The sequence below is a fragment of the Trachemys scripta genome, chromosome 3 (assembly GCF_013100865.1).
Source record: "Trachemys scripta elegans isolate TJP31775 chromosome 3, CAS_Tse_1.0, whole genome shotgun sequence".
Lineage (NCBI taxonomy): Eukaryota > Metazoa > Chordata > Testudines > Emydidae > Trachemys > Trachemys scripta.
In genome coordinates, this window is record NC_048300.1 from 139,923,933 (window position 1) to 139,946,340 (window position 22,408).

Genomic DNA, 22,408 nt, shown 5'->3' on the forward strand with positions numbered 1-22,408 from the left:
CCCCCATTGTCAGCCACTGGAGCCCCCACTCACTGCTGGTAGGCATGCAGCTGGCAAGCAGCAGGACCCACCAGTACTGATGAGGCAGGGGAGACAGAAAATAAGGACAATTTGCCCATTTTTAAGAAAAAGTCAGGACACTGGCAGGAGGGCTTAAATATGGGACTGTCCCTTTAAAAATGAGATGTCTGGTTACACTAGTCATGGATCTGGGAGGGTAGGGGCAGTACAGGCAGCCCTGAGGCTGTTCTAACTTACATCAGATGGCTGAACCAGCCCTTGGGATCAGGGAGCACAGAGCTGGCCTACAGCCACCTTTGATGCCCCCCAGCTTCCAGTTCTGTACCCAATGCAGTTCTGCTAGACCTGAGGGACTGGGACCTAAATCTTAACTATTTTTTTAATTAATGGAGATATCCTATCTCCTAGAACTAGAAGGGACCTTGAAAGGTCATCGAGTCCAGCCCCCTGTCTTCACTAGCAGGACCAAGAACTGATTTTGCCCCAGATCCCTAAGCAACCCCCTCAAGGATTGAACTCACAACCCTGGGTTTAAGCAGGACAATGCTCAAACCACTGAGCTATCCCCTCCCCCCGAGAAAGAAGGCAAAGAATGTTACTTATAATGTAACAGCTGCCTTCAACTGATTAAAAGCTATTGCTCCCCAACAGAGAGACAGGGAATCTCCCAACATTTCAGGCTGCTTTGCACAAAAAACGACTCATAATAGCTCTCCTGTATTTACATAACTTCACACCTCCAGGTTTCCTGCTGTTACACAAGAACCTCAGTAAGGTGCAGTCAGTTTGGGGAGGCACAATCCTTCTTCCAGCTTACAGGAGTCTGCCCACTGCACCTATCTAGTCTTTCCCACTAGCTAAGACTTGCTAACTTCCTACTGTATTTAGACTGGAAATCTACCAACTTGGATCAGCCTGAAGAATTGGGGCATATATTTGTAACTGTTTCATTTTGATTTTGCATTTACAGATTTCTTTCCCCTCTCTACTTCGCAGGCCCAATCCTGTGTCCCTTGTCCAGGAATTCAAGATTGAACCCAATAATACAGTTTAAACATACACACATGCGCGTGTGCACACACACACAGCAGATGAAGTTATAGTGAAATTATAACAAGGCAAAAGCTTGAGTGAAAAAAGTAATCAGAAATTTCTGCTCAAGTTCTTTCACACTGATGACTGCTTTCAGTCTTCTTAAAATACTAGAAAAATAACAATAACAACACATTTTGTTCACAGAGATACTATTTATAATAGACATGAAAGGAGGAAAATTGCAGAATAGATTATTGGTAAGAAGTTAAGTCAGGCTCCTGGCATATACACTGATATCCTTTCCAAAAAAATTATTCTAAAAATCTAGTATAGCATATGGCAAAGCAAATAATGCATTAGCAACGTGACTACCTTTAAATCCCAAAAATTATTCTATCCAATTGTAACTCTACACGGTGAAATTAACAAAAATCAGTTTTGTAGCTGCAGCAAGCTTTTTTTCCAGAAATCTGGGGTGAAATACTGAACCCACTGAAGTCAATAGCAAAGCTCCCATTGGCTCCAGTCGTGCCAGGATTTCAAACCTGAACTCTGGTGCTCAGAGCCCCCTTCTTCTACACCAAATTGTAGTACAAATGACACTATATTCATTAAAAGTCACTGCTTAGGCACAAGAGACCATTTCTTAAACATCCTCAACTCCCATTGGCTTCAATTACAATGATAAATATTCTACAAAGAATTATAAAAAGAATAAAAGCATGAACTTTATCGCTTAGAGCATCTGTAGATGGCATCTGAGGCCTTTCAAGCCCACTCTGTCCAGCAGCCAGTGACTACCATTGTATTTGCGTGAGGGCTTAGCCCTTAACCCTTGGGACATATATGTGAATCCACGGTTAGGGCAAGACAATTGGAACAAAGCAAATACAGTATAATGTTTAACAGGTGCAAATACACATTATTTTATGTACATCTGTATGCACCATCATTCTTTATATCTATTCCAAGGAAGATATGCCTGGAATTAGGGGAGAGGCACCACAATGAGCAGGTATAGCAATGATTTGAGTGAATACTCACAAAACACCATGATAGTGGGTTGTGGTCCCTAAACCATGCTAGAAATGCTTAGCTGCAATTTTTAAACATGAAATGGTTCAGCCCTCTAATGGAGACAAATCACAACACTTTGGATGTGCTAAACTGGCTTTGAAAACATTTTTACTAGATATAAGGCTAGGATGGACAGGTCCTTCATGTCTCCTCACTTTAATGGAGCTTGCGACCTAAAAGAACTATTCGGAAAAGAAATGAAAAGAAAAGAGAGTTTGTTGGCCAGGTGAGTATTCCAAGTTCTCCCAGTTTTAATACCAGCTCATCTTTTTTAAATCAAACCCTGAAGACCTCCTAGCTGTACTAAACATAACACTTTATGTGTTATTCAACAAGTGTAATTAAAATATGACAAAATGTTATCCTTGTTCAAATTTGGGGGGGGGACTACTGAGTAATCCTGAAGTAAAGTGATTTTTAAATGAGAGATTCTATATTTATAATGTGATTTGGACATAATCTGAATTTTTTTATTCTGTTCCTGAAACAGTAAGTGCACTGGCCTTACTAATTTCAAGCAACTAAGTTACTGAGGCAGTGATAGCTACAGAAAAATGATGTTCCCCTCAATAAGCTTTTTAAGATAAACACACATTCATGTGCTATTTATTGTACTTTAAAAATACAAAAAAATAGTTGAGTGCAAAGAAAATTCTTCAAACTGCATTTGGAGAGTGACCTAAGATGTGGGAAAGTTGTCTATTGCTTATGTTATTTTTTTCACCCACTTTTGAGTGCTTTGAGGCTACATTTCCCCTGAGTTCTGACAGATATTGCCACCCACCTTAGTTCTTCCTGCCTCTGCCCTTACAGAACCTCTTTGTTGTTTTATCTAATCAGATTCAGAGGCCCTGCTATAGTTGGCTCTTTCAGACTGTTCAAAGCGGTTATATTTCTTATTTCCCAGGCTTCAGAAGAACTAAAAATAACCAAGTGAAAATTTGAAATGCAAATCAAGTATTTCTGCCAGCGTTAGGAGATGTCAGGATTAACAAAAGATTGTATAGCTCTGACTAATTTTGGTATTAACATATTTAATTTTTATTCATTATTACTTGTGATCCTTCTGCTCTATGTGGTTAATATCTTTTCTAATTCACATACATGCATTCACATACACAAAAACATTTACCGCAATACTTTTCTCTGACGTTCTTCATACAAAGGAGAAAATTATTGATAGCTGAGGCTCATGGTAAGAAGGAAACTTTTAAAAATGTGTAACAGAGGACTCATCTTGGACAATGAGACTCTATGGTTCCAGTCCTCTGGACTGCGCTGATTCCGCCTGCAAGTCGCCGAGCATTCTAATTGAGAAACAAGGAGCTGTAAGGTGAGGTGATACAGTGAGATGATGAGCCAGATCAATGTTAGCCTTTCCTGACTCCAAAGGGACTACTGCCAAGAGGAAACCAGGATTTGGCCAAGGTTTGCCGAAGCTGAGAGCTCTTAACAGAGAGATCTTGCTCCACTAAATGGAGTTACCAGTAGACCAAGCTTGTAGGCATGACAGCCTGAACCCAGTGGACAATGAGCCAACGGAGGTTCAGAGTACTCAGCACCTTGTAGGATTGGCTCCTGAAGTTGTAGCTCAGTCCATGGGACATTAGTATGAATCACAGTCTAGACCAGTTATTTTAAGCCCCCAGCATAATCTTAAATACCATGTAGAATTTAATTATTAACTAGGGCAGTGATTGAACAAGGGAGAAGGGAGGTAGTGAGGGAATGGGAGAGAGACTAAATTCAATGGCGCTACAAAATTTATACTACCTAAGAATCTGGCCCTTGGTGTTTGGGGTTTTTTGAAGATTTTGAAGATCTACATTCATTATTTGTAGATCACTATAAGGTCTACAGTGAAACAAAAATAAGAACTTTTATAAAAAATGTGTCATTGCATTTTTAAGCTGAAAACAAGATCTAGTTTTAAGATGTCACAAAGAAAATATTGCTATTTAACTGTTCGATGATTTTTCTCATCTTATAAAATTTCTTCCATACAGCTACAGCAAATTTTGTTTTCTATACAACTTGTACTTGTATGGCAAGCTCTTCCTTTTTCTGATGCATACACTATGGTATTTTTGCTGCACAGTCATGTAAGGAAGTGTTATTACAATGGACATGAACAGAGGATAAGTTTAAAGAAAGTTCTTAATTCACCACTGTTTGTTTACTTTTCATCCAGTATGAAATTGTTAACCTTAAAAAAAAACACAACTAAGAATATAGCTAAATATTTATTATCATAATCTCCCATTTCACATATTTGCTAATTCAGTACTGAAATACTATCTAATCCGATGCCTCGGCCAAAGTAGATGCAGCAGCCTCTTTTTATTTGAACTTTTTTCCATACAAAATTAGAAGTATGGACATTTTATACTTTTTATTGTATATTCAATAGTTTGACACTGTTATTATATTAATATATGAAGCCATACACTTCAGCTATCTTGAGAAAAAGTATATGTATAGAAAAGAAGCCATCACTTGAACTACATGGGTGAAATCCTGGCTTTGATTAAATCAATGGAAGCTTTGCCATTGCCATCAGTGGGGCCAGAATTTCATCCTATTAATTGGTACTCACTCCTGCCAAGATGTATATCACAGTGGATAGAGAGCAACTCTATTTTCTTAGAACCCTCAGACATACTTTCTTGGCAGTAGCTCATCTTCATGGCTAGCCCTGCTCTCTGTTGTTGTTAAATACTGCAGTCACGTGCCCTTGAGAATGTGGCTGCAACTGGTTGCTGTTAGAAGGAAATGAAAATCCTTTAAATGGCGAGTGTGCACATTATTAGTATTCACACCATTTAAACACCTAAGCCAGGGCATACCTTTTCTCTCATCTCCATTATCGTGTGTGCTCATTTCCATGTGGGCTCAGAGGTTTCCATAGTGCTGAGCCCAACGGACATTTCTCCACACAACATGGGAGCCTCTCTGAACAGATATTAAGCAAACAGAGAAGTTAACATCATTGCTTCAGCTTGCAACGCTGTTCAGCAGCCTGTAGCACTGTAGGCTTATATAGTTGGTTGCTAATGAAATAACTCTCACGGCCAGCACATCCCTCGGCCCACATCACTTCCCGCAACCCCCATTGGCCTGGAACGGCGAATCGCAGCCAGTGAGATCGGCCAAACCTGCGGATGCTGCAGGTAAACAAACCTTCCTAGCCTGCCAGCAGATTTTCCTGACGGGCCGCATGCCAAAGGTTGCCGATCCCTGCCATATACTGTCCTAGCTTGGCTTGCACATTTCCCATGACTATCAACAGCAGTTGTGCATGTAGATGAAATGCTATAAATGGCCCAACATATGCAACTGGAAATATAACACCCATGTGTAGATAAAGAGCCTGATCCCAAGAGATGCTGTTGCACCTCTCGCAATGTGAAAGTACCCTCCACTCCCCTGGGAGTTCAGTGTGAACTGCAGAAGACCCTATAGTCCAATATTTGTCTGCTCCCTCTAATTTTAACTGCAGTTTATACTTGTATAAAATAATCTGGGATATGTGGCATAATGGGCCCTTTGTTAGCATAGGCTTTATACCTGAGATTAAATAGGAAATGAGAGAAATGCGAGATAGTGGTAGAATCTGAATTAGTTTCTCACTTCTTGGTATACGGTACTAGTGCTCTTTGAAGAAAACTGCCTTACAAAATCTTTTCGTTTCAAGGGTTTTCAGCAGAGAGGACCAGAATGCATGTGTGTGAATAATGTGTATTTGTATTCTTAAGTGACCTTTGTTATATTTTACCATTTACTATATATTGGCATAAAAATTCCTAAAGCAACATGACTCTCACAACAAACACAATTGACAGCCCTTAGGCTGGACAGCATATGCAAGCACAGACTGCTATTGTTCTAAAGCTATTTGAGAGTCAGTGGTCAAGGAGACAGGGGTCATTAATTTCTCTGCATATTTTAAACATTTGCAGATATGTGCTAAAATATATTTAAAACAAAGTAACCAAAATTTGAAGCAGAAATGTTGGAAAACTTTTAGAAAGGGATTGTTTGTGAATGCAAGAAGGGGTTGCCTGTTCTTGTCACTACTGGCACCAAGAAATGTACTGTCTTTTGCTTTTTGCTAAATATTAGCAGAGTAATTCTTCAAGTGATATGTCTCTCATATCCTTGACTAACAGCTCTTTGGTTAGAAGTGGCCATCACCTTAGTCCCAGAAGTTGACTTGAATGGAAGCAACGAGGGTCTCAGCAGAGACCTAAAATGGCAACTGAATGAAAAACTGTGCACTAAATTCCATTTTGGCTGAGTATTCCATTCACTGGCTCCAGCACAGTTTCTGGAATAAAGGAACAAAAAGAACAGTAAACTTTCTGTACTTAGAAGAACTGCCAGCAATGGAATGAAAAACAAAGCTGAAGTCCCATATCTGTTCCTGCTGCTCAGTTCCAGCCTCCGGCTTCAGGCAGCCTAGATAACAAGATTTGCCAAAGGACCACCAACTCTGTCCCTGATGAAACAAGCAGAGATAGATGGAGCGGCTTTCAGAGGTGACATCAGAACATCTATGCCAAAACCCATCTATTTACAATTCTCAGATGCCGCCTCTGAACACTGCCTGCTTTTTATTCATTTGCCAAGTCCTCCTGCAGTGCCTGCCCTCCCTTACACCTATACTTAGCAGCAGGATGTCTCAGACAGTAAGTCTCAGAAAGCCCAACCAAATCTGTGACCTCAGGGCGCTCTACTGGTTCCCAGCCATGATCTTTTTGGGTCAGTGTAAGCCCCGTAGAGTTTCTTAGTGAAGTACTACAGTCTTCTTTAATTGAACAGTGTGGAAGTTGGTAGGCTAGACATCTGAACCTTTTTCATGTATTTTACAAATGTTGTCTAAGATAAGGGATAATTGCCAGAAGCCCAGTAGTGCATTTATGAGTTATACTCTAATGATAGAAATAGCTAAGTGCATGATGGACATCTTCAACCAAAACCAGATTTCAGTTTCCTGCTGAGGACCACATTCACCCCAGCAGTACAGGAAGCACTGCCCTCAGCTGGGGGAATAGATTTAATACTTCCATGCAGGACAGTCATATAAAACCTGATTCTTTTGTCATTATGCAGGACTCAAGGCAGGGACATCATTTCAGAAACATTTGAGGGAGAGGGGCAAAGGTGTATCAGCATATAGAACATATGTGATTACATCTGCAAAGTTGGGGAGCGGGGAATGAAGCATGTAGACCTTTGAAAAGTCTGGGTGGTGGGGCAAGGAACCAAAGTCTAGAGGGGGCAACTTCACTCCATAATGACACCCCAGGGTCAGGTTTCACACACACTGAATAAAAGAAGCAGTAACAGTCACTTAAGAATACCAAACTGTTATATTTTCAAAAGATTTTAAATTAGCACTTTGTTAACAGATTCAAGTTATATTATTGCTCAGTTATAACAATTGTATGCTCTTGCTAAAGGGGCAGTTTTAGCAGCAAAGCAAAGGAAAAAGCCCATTTTATATAGTCAGCTTTTTGTAACGAAAAGTTTGTAAAACACACTAGCTAGTAGAAAAAAAAATAATCCGGTGTAACGATCTGAAACGGGAAGTAAATTAAATGCTGCACCGATGACGGATCGCTAACGTTTCAATGTCGTGCCAGTTTTTCTGTTTGTTTGGCTGTTGTGGGGGATTGATTGGTTTTGTGACTGGTATGTCACTACTCGGGCAGGGGGGGCAGCATGCCGCTGGTAGCGAGCCCAAAGCGCTCCCCGGCTCTGTGGGTGCGGTAACGCCGCGGCACCGACCGGGAAGCCAGCTGGCGGATCAGCCAGCGAACACCTGTAGCGCAAGCGGCTCGGATTAACTCTGGGGCGGGGCCGGGCCGCGCGCTGCCTGCCAAAGCTTCCCAGCCGAGCCCCGCCGCCGCAGTCCGCACGTTACCCTCCCGCCCCCGAGCGCCGCGGCGGCAGAAGCCCTGGCGTCCCGCGCAGCAGGCGATGGCGGATGGAGTAGGGCAGGTCCGCACGGCCCATCGCTGTGATCCCCGCCGCTCCTTTCCCTTCTACTCTGCTCCGCCCGCCGCCGCCGCGCTCTTCCCTGCGGCAGGGGGCGCTGTTCCCGGTTCCCCCTCGCTCAATCGCTCCACTCCGCCCGGCGGGTGTAGGCACACACAGGTCACATGACTCCCTCGGGGGCGAGGGGGATTGGATCACGTGACCACCTAAGCTCGCGACAGCCGCCTCGTTCAGACCGGTTAACGGAGTACGGGGAAACTAGAGGTACTGATGCCCCCACTGGGCGGCAGGGCAGGGCATAGGCGACTTTGCCTCGGTAGCAATGGGAGCCGCGGGACCTGCTTCCTCACGTGATCCTCTCGGGTCCGAGGAAGACGTCATGTGACTACTGCCGCTGAGCCTGGCCGTTGGTCGTGGGAGCTACGGTGGCCGAGCTGAGCTAGGTCTGTTACCTAGGTAACCTAGTTCGGGCGCCTGAGACAAACCTGCCGGTTTTCCAAGGGACGCGGCCGCCGGTGGTTCGGCCCGGCTGAGGTAGGTAGGTAGGAGGCCGGCCGGAGGCGGCACCCTCTGGGCGCCCAGCAACAGAGCTCCAGCTGCCCCTGACAGACTTGTCCGCGCGGCTCTTGCGGGAGCCCTACCCACGCCCGCTAGCCCGAGGCTGTGCTCTGGGCTGCGGGGCCGGGGTCGCTCCGGCGTGCACCTGCCCTGGGAAGCCAGGAGACTTGCTGCCTGAAACGCCGCTGCCCTGCCCTGGCCCAGGGGTAGAGAGGCGCCCACGGGGGTGCGACGAAGCTACCCCGCCTTTCCTGATGCTCTGGGCCTAGTGCCTTCTGGGCAGGCTGAGGGCCTGGGCATCTATTCACCGGGAGATTGGGAGTTTCTTCCGCTGAGCTCTTGGGTCCTGTTGGAAGGGTGTATAAAGGCTGGGTTGGAACCTTTTAAAAAGCGAAATAAATAGGTAGGGCTAGATTTAGACTAAAGGGACACTGACCACCCAGCAGCATAAGACTAAATTTCATGCGTTTGAAAAGTGACTTCCCCACTTGTGCCGTCTGTTAACAGCCCTGATCACTTGAAACTTAATAGATTTTAAACATCCCATTCACCTATTACCATTGCTGCTGTTTACTTCCTGCAGTTTATTCAGCTGAGGCATGGGAAACAGACTGGGCAGTTCATGGCTTTCACATGTTAGTTCACTGATGATGTATTTGGATGTCAGGAATGTGTGAATTCAAACACAAAACAGTTATGCAAATGTTTCTATTAGGTCTTATAAAAATATAAAAACAGGCTCTATGTGTTTGAAGATTGTGACTCCTTTGGTGATATTTTTGAATTAATAGTAACACAATCATGTGCCAAGCACATCCCCAAGGCAGTGAGATTAAAAAAAATCTGCTTTGAGTAGGGGATTGAACTAGATCCCATGATCCCATAAAGCAGCGCTCAAGCGACCAGGGAGCTTTTGCGAACAGGGGCTGCTAACGGGGAGTTTCGCAAGGGAGTTTGGAAGGGGAGTCGGAAGGGAGCGGGGGTCCCTTTATTCCCCTTAAAACCTATAAACCAAACTACATTCAAAACCTTTTGCTTAAACAACCCTTTCATTAACTAGGAGACAATGCAGGCAGAAGCCCAACTGCAGAGTGGGGGCTATCCAGTTTATTGCACTGAGTGCAGCATGTATGAATACGTGCCCTGTGGGCGGGTGGCGTATGTGTGCATTCGGTGCAAGGAGCTCCTGGGCCTCAGAGACCATGTACAGACTTTGGAGGCCAGGGTAGTGGAACTGGAGGAGTTAAGGGAGGCAGAGAGGTATGTTGATGAGGCTTTCCGGGACACTGAGGAATTGTCCCACCTCCAGTCAGACAGCCCCTGTGCTATTAAGGAGGATGAAAGGCTAAGGGAAGGAGGGCAGTCAACGGGAGCAGAGGGAAACCTTCCCATAGTTGGGACCCTCCTTCCAGATGGTGCTGGGATTACCTCTCGCACTGAAGTTGCCTCTCCGGGGGAGGGAACTCCAGTTACTAGGAAAAGGCAGGTGTTAGTAATGGGAGATTCGATCATTAGAAACGTAGATAGCTGGGTTTGTGATGACCGGGAGAACCGCATGGTGACATGCCAGCCTGGTGCGAAGGTTGCGGATCTCTCGAGGCATCTAGATAGACTTATGAGTAGTGCTGGGGTGGAGCCGGTGGTCGTGGTACATGTAGGTACCAATGACATAGGGAAGGGTAGGAGAGACATCCTGGAGGCCAAATTTAGGCTGCTAGGGAAGAGACTGAAATCCAGGACCTCTATTGTGGCATTCTCAGAAATGCTCCCAGTTCCCCACGCAGGGCCAGGTAGGCAGGTAGAGCTTCAGAGTCTCAATGTGTGGATGAGATGATGGTGTAGAGAGGAGGGGGTTACGTTCATTAGGAACTGGGGAAACTTTTGGGATGGGGGAGCCTATACAGGAGAGATGGGCTCCACCTAAACCAAAGTGGAACCAGACTGCTGGCCCTAAACATTAAAAAGGTTGTAGAGCAGTTTTTAAACTAGGAGATGGGGGGAAAGCCGACTGCTGCAGAGGAGCATGTGGATCGGGCAGAGACTTCTCTTAGGGGAGAGTCTAATGATAGAGAATCTCCAGGTTATAGTCAGGAGCAGAGGATGGAGGAAGATAATGTAAGGGCCAGATCAGATGTTAAACATTCACATAAAGAATCGGACACATCAGAAAAGGGTAGACAAATAAACAGTGACAAGTTTTTAAAGTGCTTGTACACAAATGCTAGAAGTCTAAATAATAAGATGGGTGAACTAGAATGCCTCGTGATAAAAGAGGATATTGATATAATGGCATCACAGAAACCGGGTGGACTGAGAGCAATCAATGGGACACAATCATTCCGGGGTACAAAATATATCGGACGGACAGAACAGGTCGTGCAGTGGGGGGAGTGTCACTATATGTGAAATAAAATGTAGAATCAAATGAAGTAAAAATCTTAAGTGAATCCACATGTTCCATAGAATCTCTGTGGATAGAAATTTCATGCTCTAATAAGAATATAACATTAGGGATCTATTATAGACCACCTGACCAGGACGGTGATAGTGATGATGAAATGCTAAGGGAAATTAGAGAGGCTATCAAAATTAAGAACCCAATAATAGTGGGGGATTTCAATTATCCCCATATTGACTGGGAACATTTCACTTCAGGATGAAATGCAGAGATAAAATTTCTCGATACTTTAAATGACTGCTTCACGGAGCAGCTAGTACGGGAACCCACACGGGGAGAGGCAACTCTAGATTTAGTCCTGAGTGGAGCGCAGGAGCTGGTCCAAGAGGTAACTATAACAGGGCCGCTTGGAAATAGTGACTATAATACAATAGCATTCAACATCCCTGTGGTGGGAAGAACATCTCAACAGCCCAACACTGTGAAATTTAATTTCAAAAGGGGGAACTATGCAAAAATGAGGGGGTTAGTTAAACAGAAGTTAAAAAGTACAGTGACTAAAGTGAAATCCCTGCAAGCTGCATGGGCGCTTTTTAAAGACACCATAATAGAGGCCCAACTTCAATGTATACCCCAAATTAAGAAACACAGTAAAAGAACTAAAAAAGAGCCACCATGGCTTAACAACCATGTAAAAGAAGCAGTGAAAGATAAAAAGACTTCCTTTAAAAAGTGGAAGTCAAATCCTAGTGAGGCAAATAGAAAGGAGCATAAACGCTGCCAGATTAAGTGCAAGAATGTAATAAGAAAAGCCAAAGAGGAGTTTGAAGAACGGCTAGCCAGAAACTCCAAAGGTGGTAATAAAATATTTTTTAAGTATATCAGAAGCAGGAAGCCTGCTAAACAATCAGTGGGGCCCCTTGATGATCGAGATACAAAAGGAGCGCTTAAAGACGATAAAGTCGTTGCGGAGAAACTAAATGGATTCTTCGCTTCAGTCTTCACAGCTGAGGATGTTAGGGAGATTCCCAAACCTGAGCCGGCTTTTGTAGGTGACAAATCTGAGGAACTGTCACAGATTAAAGTGTCACTAGAGGAGGTTTTGGAATTAATTGATAAACTTAACATTAACAAGTCACCGGGACCAGATGGCATTCACCTAAGAGTTCTGAAAGAACTCAAATGTGAAGTTGCGGAACTATTAACTAAGGTTTGTAACCTGTCCTTTAAATCGGCTTCTGTACCCAATGACTGGAAGTTAGCTAATGTAACGCCAATATTTAAAAAGGGCTCTAGAGGTGATTCCGGCAATTACAGACCGGTAGGTCTAACGTCAGTACCGGGCAAATTAGTCGAAACAATAGTTAAGAATAAAGTTGTCAGACACATAGAAAAACATAAACTGTTGAGCAATAGTCAACATGCTTTCTGTAAAGAGAAATCGTGTCTTACTAATCTATTAGAGTTCTTTGAAGGGGTCAACAAACATGTGGACAAGGGGGATCCAGTGGACATAGTTTACTTAGATTTCCAGAAAGCCTTTGACAAGGTCCCTCACCAAAGGCTCTTCCGTAAATTAAGTTGTCAAGGGATAAAAGGGAAGGTCCTTTCATGGATTGAGAACTGGTTAAAAGACCGGGAACAAAGGGTAGGAATTAATGGTAAATTCTCAGAATGGAGAGGGGTAACTAGTGGTGTTCCCCAAGGGTCAATCCTCGGACCAATCCTATTCAATTTATTTATAAATGATCTGGAGAAAGGGGTAAACAGTGAGGTGGCGAAGTTTGCAGATGATACTAAACTGCTCAAGATAGTTAAGACCAAAGCAGACTAAGTGATTGGGCAACAAAATGGCAAATGAAATTTAATGTGGATAAATGTAAAGTAATGCAAATTGGAAAAAATAACTCCAAGTATACATACAATATGATGGGGGTAATTTAGCTACAACAAGTCAGGAAAAAGATCTTGGCGTCATCGTGGATAGTTCTCTGAAGATGTCCGCGCAGTGTGCAGAGGCGGTCAAAAAAGCAAACAGGATGTTAGGGATCATTAAAAAGGGGATAGAGAATAAGACTGAGAATATATTATTGCCCTTATATAAATCAATGGTGTGCCCATATCTCGAATACTGCGTACAGATGTGGTCTCCTCATATCAAAAAAGATATACTGGCACTAGAAAAGGTTCAGAAAAGGGCAACTAAAATGATTAGGGGTTTGGAACGGGTCCCATATGAGGAGAGATTAAAGAGGCTAGGACTCTTCAGCTTGCAAAAGAGGAGACTAAGGGGGGATATGATAGAGGTATATAAAATCATGAGTGATGTGGAGAAAGTGGATAAGGAAAAGTTATTTACTTATTCCCATAATACAGGAACTAGGGGTCACCAAATGAAATTAATAGGAAGCAGGTTTAAAACAAATAAAAGGAAGTTCTTCTTCACACAGCACACAGTCAACTTGTGGAAATCCTTACCTGAGGAGGTTGTGAAGGCTAGGACTATAACAGCGTTTAAAAGAGAACTGGATAAATTCATGGTGGTTAAGTCCATTAATGGCTATTAGCCAGGATGGGTAAGGAATGATGTCCTTAGCCTCTGTTTGTCAGAGGACGGAGATGGATGGCAGGAGAGATCACTTCATCACTGCCTGTTGGTCCACTCCCTCTGGGGCACCTGGCATTGGCCACTGTCGGTAGACAGGATACTGGGCTAGATGGACCTTTCGTCTGACCCGGTACGGCCGTTCTTATGTTCTTAGATGATCTCCTGAGGTCTCTTCTAACCCTAATATTCTATGATTCTGTGATCACAGCTTCAAATCCCAACAGGGTTAAGTCAGTTTTCCATCATTCCTGGGAAGATAAACTTGAGTTCCATGAAGTGTACTCTTCGTTTCTTTAATATGAGATATTAGAAATATTATGGCATTTGCCATGAGAAGAAGGTTTTTAACAATCCTCTAGCCAAAGTTTCCCCTTCCTGCAATGATGCAGTGTGCTGCCAGGCAACCATCCTCCAGTCCAGAAATGGCTGCATTTTTTGATTTTGTGTGTGTATATATTGTGTGCAAAGCGCTTTGGGATCCTTCTACATTAAAGTCATAAATATAAGGTTATTTCTTATTAAGGGAGAAATTTGCCTAAAGTCTTTTAAGGAAGCGTATGCTTGATTTTAGTTAATAACTGGCATTACCTGTGGGCAAATGGATGTCAACTGATTTAAAAAAAAACTTTTTGAAAAATCAAATATCAGATGAAATTGTATAAGATGCAGTGTAAATATTTATAAGAAACGTGTGCGTATATATGTATGTAATGCACAGGAAACTACAGTAAAATGTAAGAAGATCAGGACTTATTTTTTCTTATCAAGCTTGCAAATAAATATTCTCCGCTTGCTTAAGCAGTTGGCATAGGTAGTAACATTAAAATGTCACAGCTCACAAGACTCTTTGTTGTAAAAATATAAAATCGTACTGGATTATGTGTGTCATGAGAGGTAACATTCTTAATCCTCTTACTGTGTTTTTTTTAAGACTCTTTCCAAGTGCTTACATAAGGCTATCTTATTTAATTCAAAGACTGGGCAGTCTTTGCAGTAATTTTCTTTAGTACTGCCAAAGTGTTGGGTAGTCTTTGGATGAAGTAAGAGTTAAAGCAGGAAACAGTTATCAGAACTCGCCTGTCAAGATCAGTTTACTAGTTAGGTAACAGTTCTATGTTCTGAAAAGGATCTATACTTGAAAAAGTTCGTATTTAATAGTAAAACCTTATCTGCAAACCCTTAATCTATTTTGAATTTATTATATCACTTCTCATTCTGAAGGATCCCAGAGTACTTCAAAACTATGTATGACACCACTGTAAAACAGCCACTTTGAGTCTGCAGGGTGATATCTAAAAGCTGCATGATATTGAGAGGCTGGGGAATATTTGCTCTCAAAAACCAACACAAATCCTCCATTCACAAAAAGCACTACTGACTTTTCAGTGTGAATGCAGAATGGACAGAATTTCTGTCTTTAAGAGCTAACCTGAAAGACTTCCACGGATTAAATCACTATTTATTTGTTATGCTCTAGCAGTGTGCTCAGTGCTGGACACACTATAAAGAAAGTCTCCCTGCCCCGGAGTGTTCATAGTTTGGAAAACAAACATAGACAGCAATTAAAATACATCAAACACTGTGCAAGTATACATGGTATAGATGCAATCTGAGTTTACGGTGTTTTTCTCCCCTTTCGTTATAAATGAAACATTTCCTTCCTGAGAACGTTGGTGGAAGAGCTACATTTTGAAGAGGAATATGAAGGATGAGAAGAAATTCCTATTTATTAACCTCACACGGTTTAAGGGCTAAATCAGTCCTGTTGGTATTTAAGTCTATGGTTCTAGGGAATCTAGGCAATTCAGATGTGGTGCTTGGACCTTTGCAGTAAATACAGTATTTTGGGGAAACGTGGTATAGTTTAGACTTGGTAGACAACTTTTAATATTTCCTGCATGAAAAGCTAGTAGGAAATCACCAGGCTGTTTATGATTTCAAAAGCACTGCCTCATTAACTGCATTTTTATTTTTAATTTTAGTATTTTCCAGTAATTGAACTGTTTTGGAAGTTAAGTTTGAGCTGCTGACTATGGCTCATCGGTTTTCAAAAGCAGAACTAGATGAGCAGTTTGAACAGTTTCTGAAAGAGGTATGTTTACATTTTACTATGAAATTGATTACATATCTTTTTTTACTCCATTAAAATGTGGAAACACTGATAGTTGGGTGTGGTAGAGCAGGAGAGACATGACACGGCTATATTATATTAAATAATTCTCTTAGGTAGTGATCGCACAAAGACTTACAGACCTGCTTAACTTAAAACATGCAAGTAGTGCCAGTGAAGTCAATGGGATATTTTTGTGCTTAATTTTAAGCCTGTGTGCATGTTTTTGGTGGATTGGGTCCTTAGAAAGCTCAATTGCTACGTGAGATGATTAATTGTGATTACATTATTCAAGGTATTAAATTTAAGAGCCATACTCAGCACTAGTAGCAGATGTTTAAAATTGATCTGCTTGACTTAAAATACATGGAACGAGACCAATAGTAACTCTTCCATATGTGTATAAAATGGCAATTTGTATTTAAAACTTCTTTCATCCGGTATTTTTCCTATATTATTTTTAAATATATAATTTCACTTAAAAGCTGCTCTAAATTCTAATAAAATTCATTGCTATAAAATAAACCTAACAAAAGGGGAGCCAACTATAGTGGTTTGAAAGCTTTAGGCTGAAGGGTTTTATCACTGATGATGCCCAGTGTTTAGCGAAGGGTCACATCTAGCCAAAAGTATCCAGATTTTCCAGGCTTCTGGTTCTGACAAATCAAAACACCATAAATCTCCAGCTCTGCATTTCTTTCACTGGAGCTATATTATGTAGTCTATTACTTTCCAAGCATATGAATGAGAACAAATTGTCTTAGGGTCAGTCTAGATAAGATGGAAATGATGCTCATTAGTAGTGGGGAAGCCTCTGGAGGATTTGGCAGGGGTTGTATGCTCTGTTTGTTGAGGTATGCCTGTCTATTGTCAAAGCAATTCATAATTTCTCAGTATTTTACTAGATCCATCATTGCTTCTGGTTAGCAGCTCTGAGTGTTCTTTGGCTAGCCAAGCAATTGTGGTCTCTTCTTTCTGATGCAGATCTTGCTACAGTTTCCATTCATTTTTCTCTTCTACTTCACTACTATTGTATGTGTTGAGCACTCTTGAAGGACACTTGGAAGCTTTGACTAATGGAAAATGTTTTTTCCTGCCTTTTAAGCAGGGAAGACTGTGAGCTCATTTTACTGTTGCTCTCCAGTGTCTTCCAGTTTATAGTTCAATCTTTTGTTTACCCTAATTAAGGCCTTGAATGGTCTGGATGTGGCTACCTTAGAGATTGTCTACATTTTTCCCTATTGCCTTTTTTGGTAATTGAGATCTACTGGGGTGCAATTAGGGTTGATCTCTGGTGGCTGGATTCAGGGATTGTGACTTTGGAACTCCCTCTGTGGTTTATTGACATTTTAGTGTGGTGTACATAAGAGCATGATGTGAGCCACACTTACTTAGTCAGGCCCTTTTCTGCAGCCATGGTGCATGGGGCGTATGTGATGTAAGACAGTGGGCACCAAGTAAAATGATATATAATATGTTAATATTTTAAATGTTCATGTAAGTAATTAAACTACATGGTAGAGTTGCACTAGTCAGGAGGCTCCTTCTGCTTGGTAGCTCTGAAGCTTTTGATTTTCAGAGGCTGGTTTCTATCCCTGCCTGGAGTATGCAGCTAGGGGGAATCCCTACAGCCCTAGGGATTGAACAGCATTGTATAGAGAAATTGGGAAACCAAAATGGCATTTTTGAACTTAAGGTACTGCATCAGCTTTAAAGGCCAAATTCTGCTGTTTCTGACAACAGTATGAATAAATAGTTACTACACTGATGTTTTTAGTAGTGTTCTGTTACGGAGATGATGGGAAAACAAACAAACATCGTTCTGGGATGTATTAGCAGGAGTGTTGTAAGGAAGACATGAGAACTAATTCTTCCACTCTACTCCATGTTATTTACGTCTCAACTTGGAGTATTGTGTCCAGTTCTGGGTACCACATTTCAGGAAAGATGTGGACAAATTGAAGAAAGTCCAGAGAAGAGCAACAAAAATTATTAAAGGTCTGGAAAACATGACCTATGAGGGAAGATTGAAAATAATTGGGTTTAGTCTGGAGAAGAGAAGACTCTGATAACAGTTTTCAAGCACATAAAAGATTGTTACAAGGAGGGGTGAGAAAAATTGTTCTCCTTAACCTCTGAGGATAGGACAAGACGCAATGGACTTAAATTGCAGCAAGAGCAGTTTAAGTTGGACATTAGAAAAAACTTCCTGTCAGAGTGGTTAAGCACTGGAATAAATTGTCTAAGGAAGTCGTGGAATCTCCATCATTCAAGATCTTTAAGAGCAAGTTAGACAAACACCTGTCAGGGATTGTCTAGATAATACTTAGCCCTGCCTTGAGTGCCTTCCAGTCCTACGATTCTATGATTCTGTGTTTTACTGAAGAAGTACGGTGGTTTGGTTTTGCTTTTTCAGAAGCTGATGGTTGCGGCTGGAGTTAAGGCTGACTGTTTTGTCGGGAGGCAGAGGCATATATGCTGAGTGAAAGAATATTGAGAAGGCAAAATCATAATTGCAAGGGTTGTGTGAGCACTAAATTTGTGATTTCCTGACTTTTTTATTATGGTGTTGCATGCCCTTGAGCAGCTTTAACTGGCTATCAGTGAAGCCTTTTGGGGAGATTTTTCAAAATTTTTAAAGAAATTGTAGTTATTCAAATGGATTGCTACCAGTGGTTATATATGTATTCTCTTGCATATATTGTCACTTTCCCCCATACTGTTCAGTTCCCTGTGCAAGTTCCTCTGCACAGTTATATTCATTCTTCATGTCCTACTGTAGAAACTTGTTTTCAGTCTCATAGCCTCCTATAAACAGGGTAGGTTGCCCCATACACTTCTGCGTCCAAGTCCTGCCTCCTTCCATTCCCCCACAGAGTTTTCCTCCTCAATATGCTTCCCTCATCCACCTCATCCCTAGTTCCTGTCAAGCCTCTCCCTGCACATTGAGAAAACTGACTTGAGCTATATCAGTGATCCTTACCAAGATTTTTGTGTGTCACACAATATGGAGAGTGTTCCCATGCTCAGCACGCCAGTTGCTTTGCTTAAGGCTTCAAGACAACTGCAAGTGGAGCTCTAAAGAGTCATAGCTTGACTTTTTGCTGCTCTACAGTGATAATCATGGGCAGCTGAAAAGAGATATTGATTCAGAAAGGGAGGTTTCTTCACTTAATTGGAGACCATTCACGTTTGATTTCTGATATTCTCAGCTCATTTAGATCTTAATATATGGGTGGACCTTGTGATAATTATAATAATGCTAACTGCCCCTTGGCTTCATACTTATTAAGTACACAAAACTTTGTTGATTCTAGTATAAAGGCTGCACTGTTAAAATGACCAGAAGTCCAGAAATATAAATATAAAAATTAAGATTTCTATAATGGTATTAATTTACCCATGTGACGCATCCTTGTATATTTAACAATATAAGAAATAATACGCAGTGTTAACTTACACAGTTAGGAGAGAAAAATAGGCATAGAATATACGGTAGTGTCCGTCACAGCTGCGGGAACCCCCGCCTCTTGCATTTCTGTCTGGTCTTTGCTGACTCTTACAACTGTATAAACTTAACATTGCTGTAACTTTTTTTTTTTTTTTTTTGCATTTAGCTTAAGTTCGTTTTAATGAATTTTTAAAAAACATTATTGGTTTAGTTCATCCTATGAGACTATGAAGTAGCACATAAAATCCACACTGCACTGAATCAACTGATTGGGAGTGTATTGAGGGTGGCAGTGATAAGAGAAATTCATGCAAATGAGGTTCTGGTGGGTATATGGATATGTGAGGCTTCCTATACCTCCTGCCATTCTTTCTTCCCCCACTCAGAATCTGAAAAGTTCACTGTGACCCTGTTTCTGCCATAACTCCCCCAGAGCTGTCCTGGGAGTCGGAGGAAAGGAGCAGAAGTTGGCTCTGTGGGAATGGGTCAGGTCTCTACTTCAACACAGCCTTGTGACCTGGTAGACTGGCTGTGGGTCTTTCCTCTCCCCACTCCTTCCCAGTTATCTCAGTTAGCTGGAGTTTAGAACTTTGCTCCAGTGGTCTGACTGGCTCTGAATTGGACCTTCCAGTCCGAATCCCTATGGCTAGCTGTTAGTTGTGCATTGACACCAACTTGATAGTCAGGGAGGAACTGCTCAGGCATACTGATTTAATTCCCAAGAGCATGGAAAGCACAGAGTGGAGTTCTGAATTCTGCCCACTATCAGAGAGGTGAGGAAGGCTTCAGTGGTTATTTCAGAGGGTGGGGGCTGGGGAATGACTTACCTTTGGGACTTTAACAATGCTGCTCAGGGTACAAAGTCAGGCCAAACTATACATCACCTTCTGTGCTCTGTGATCCGGAGGGATGTGATCAGGATTTGGCCCAAGTTTTTTATTTAAAATAATTACTATATGTAGGTTCTTACACTGTCACAAAAATAAAATAAAAATCTCAGTACATTATTAAATTGAAAATGTATGCTGCTGATCAGATAATTTTTGCAGAACCAACTGTCATCAATTAAACATCAGTGCTAGAAATATAGTACAAAGTATTACTCCATATCCTAGTATAGTTATTGTTCTCTTGTACAACTTTATGCTACAAATATGAAAAGCCAAAAAGGGAGGACTGTGTGGAATCAAGAGAGGCTCCTGGACAACTCTATCAAAAGATCATGGATTCATTTTCAGTTATGTTGAAAACACAATGGAAATGTTTCATTATGCCCTTTTTATAATAGTCTGATCCTCAATTAAAATTATAATCTAAATCCAGAAAAAATTTAAAAGTAACTAAATTTGTAAATACCCAGAGTAGAGTAAGGTTATAAGTAACAGCCATCATGGATTTGTCAAACACAAATCATGCCAAAGCAACCTAATTTCCTTCTTTGACAGAGTTACTGGCCTAGTGAATAGGGAGGAGGCCATAGACATGATATATCTTGATTTTTAATAAGGCTTTTGACACAGTCCCACATGACATTCTCATTAAGGAAACTGAAAATATGGTTTAGATGAAATTACTATAAGGTGGGTGCACAACTAAAAGACTCTACTCAGAGTAGTTATCAATGGTTTGCTGTCAAACTGGGAGGGACCGGGCATGTATCTAGTGGGACCTGGCAGGGGTCTGTCCAGGGTCCAGTACTATTCAGTATTTTCATGTATGACTTGGATAATGGAATGGAGAGTGTGCTCATAAAATTGCTTATGACCCCAAGTTGGGGGTGGGGGTTTCTAGCACTTTGGAGGACAGGACTAGAATTCAAAATGACCTTGACAACCTGAAGAATTGGTCTGAATTCAACAAAATGGAATTCAATAGAGGGAAGTGCAAAGAACTCCAATTAGGAAGAAGAAAAAAGTCAAATGCACAACTACAAAATGGGGAATAACTGGCTAGGTGGCAATACGACTGAAACGCATCTGGGGGTTATAGTGGATCAAAAATTGAACGAGTCAACAATGTGATACAGTTGTGGAAAGGGCTAATATCATTCTGGGATGTATTAATTCTGGGAGTGTTGTGTGTAAAACACAGGAGGTAGTTGTCCTGCTCTACTCTCAGAATGCTGAGACCTCCGCTGCAGTACTATGTCCAGTTTTGGGTACCACATTTTAAGAAAGATGTGGAGAAACAGGAGAGAATCCAGAGGAGAGCATAAAAAATGATAAAAGGTTTAGAAAACCTGTGACCTTTAAGGAAAGGTTAAAAAAAACTGGGTATGTTTAGTCTTGAGAAAAGAAGACTGATGATCTGATAAGTCTTCAAATATGTTAAAGGCTGTTATATAGAGGACAGTGATCAATTGTTCTGTGTCCATTGAAGGTAGGACAAGAAGTAATGGGTTTATAGCAAGGGAGATTTAGGTTAGAAAGTTTTTCCTCATACCCATGATGATAATTAAACTAAACTATCCCAATCATTGGAGGTTTTTAAGAACAAGTTAGACAGGCACCTGCCAGGGGGATGGTCTAGGTACACAGGGTCCTGCCTCACCACAAGGGGCTGCACTAGATGACATCCCGAGGTCCGATCTAGTCCTACATTTCTGTGATTCTAAATCACATCAAAATGTACACAGAACTATTTTTAATTCTGTATCTTTCTGATTCAGTCTCTTTCAGATGATTCATTTGAAAATTCAAAGAAAAAATCTACCATTCTTGAGACACTGGGACAGCCCAGGAGAAAGGAATTGAAGAAGAAAGATCCTGTGCCATGGTGGATATCCGAGGATGATTCTGATGATGGCGGTAAATAGTGTGCATTTCTGTATAACTTCAGTTCTTTTTGCCACAGTGTGTCAGTCAAGATCTTCCTTTCTTTCATATATATTTTTTGTATCCTGAGGAAAGTTGGTAATGTGAGTGTAGTTCAAAACTGTTTACAATTTTTGTAGCACACTAACAAGTAATGCAGAATAAAAAATGAAATGAATTCATTAAACTTTTTTTATTCAAATCTTCATTGGAAAGAAAATTCAAGAGAGTAAGCTATATGTATTATACTGTTTACTTTTATGGTTAGCTTGAAGTTAATAAAATATTGAGATACCCTTATATCAGATGAATAAATTCTGAATCAGAAAAAGATAAT

The 22,408-nt window shown here is 41.4% G+C and overlaps 1 protein-coding gene across 6 annotated transcripts in view; it reads left to right on the plus strand.

The window, feature by feature from the left end:
- Positions 1 to 8,446: 8,446 nt before the first annotated feature.
- CEP162 (centrosomal protein 162) overlaps positions 8,447 to 22,408 on the plus strand; it is a 79,239-nt gene continuing 65,277 nt past the window's right edge. For 5 of the 6 annotated variants that reach the window (XR_004645190.1, XM_034766099.1, XM_034766105.1 and 2 more), the window contains exons 1-3: positions 8,447 to 8,667; positions 15,680 to 15,789; positions 21,927 to 22,065. Coding sequence is in view for 5 of the 6 variants with exons in the window: in XM_034766099.1 (XP_034621990.1) it covers positions 15,730 to 15,789; positions 21,927 to 22,065 (199 nt within the window). In the remaining variant the exon portion in view is untranslated. The remainder of the gene's footprint in view (positions 8,668 to 15,679; positions 15,790 to 21,926; positions 22,066 to 22,408) is intronic. The other variant, XM_034766100.1, reaches the window with a different exon arrangement.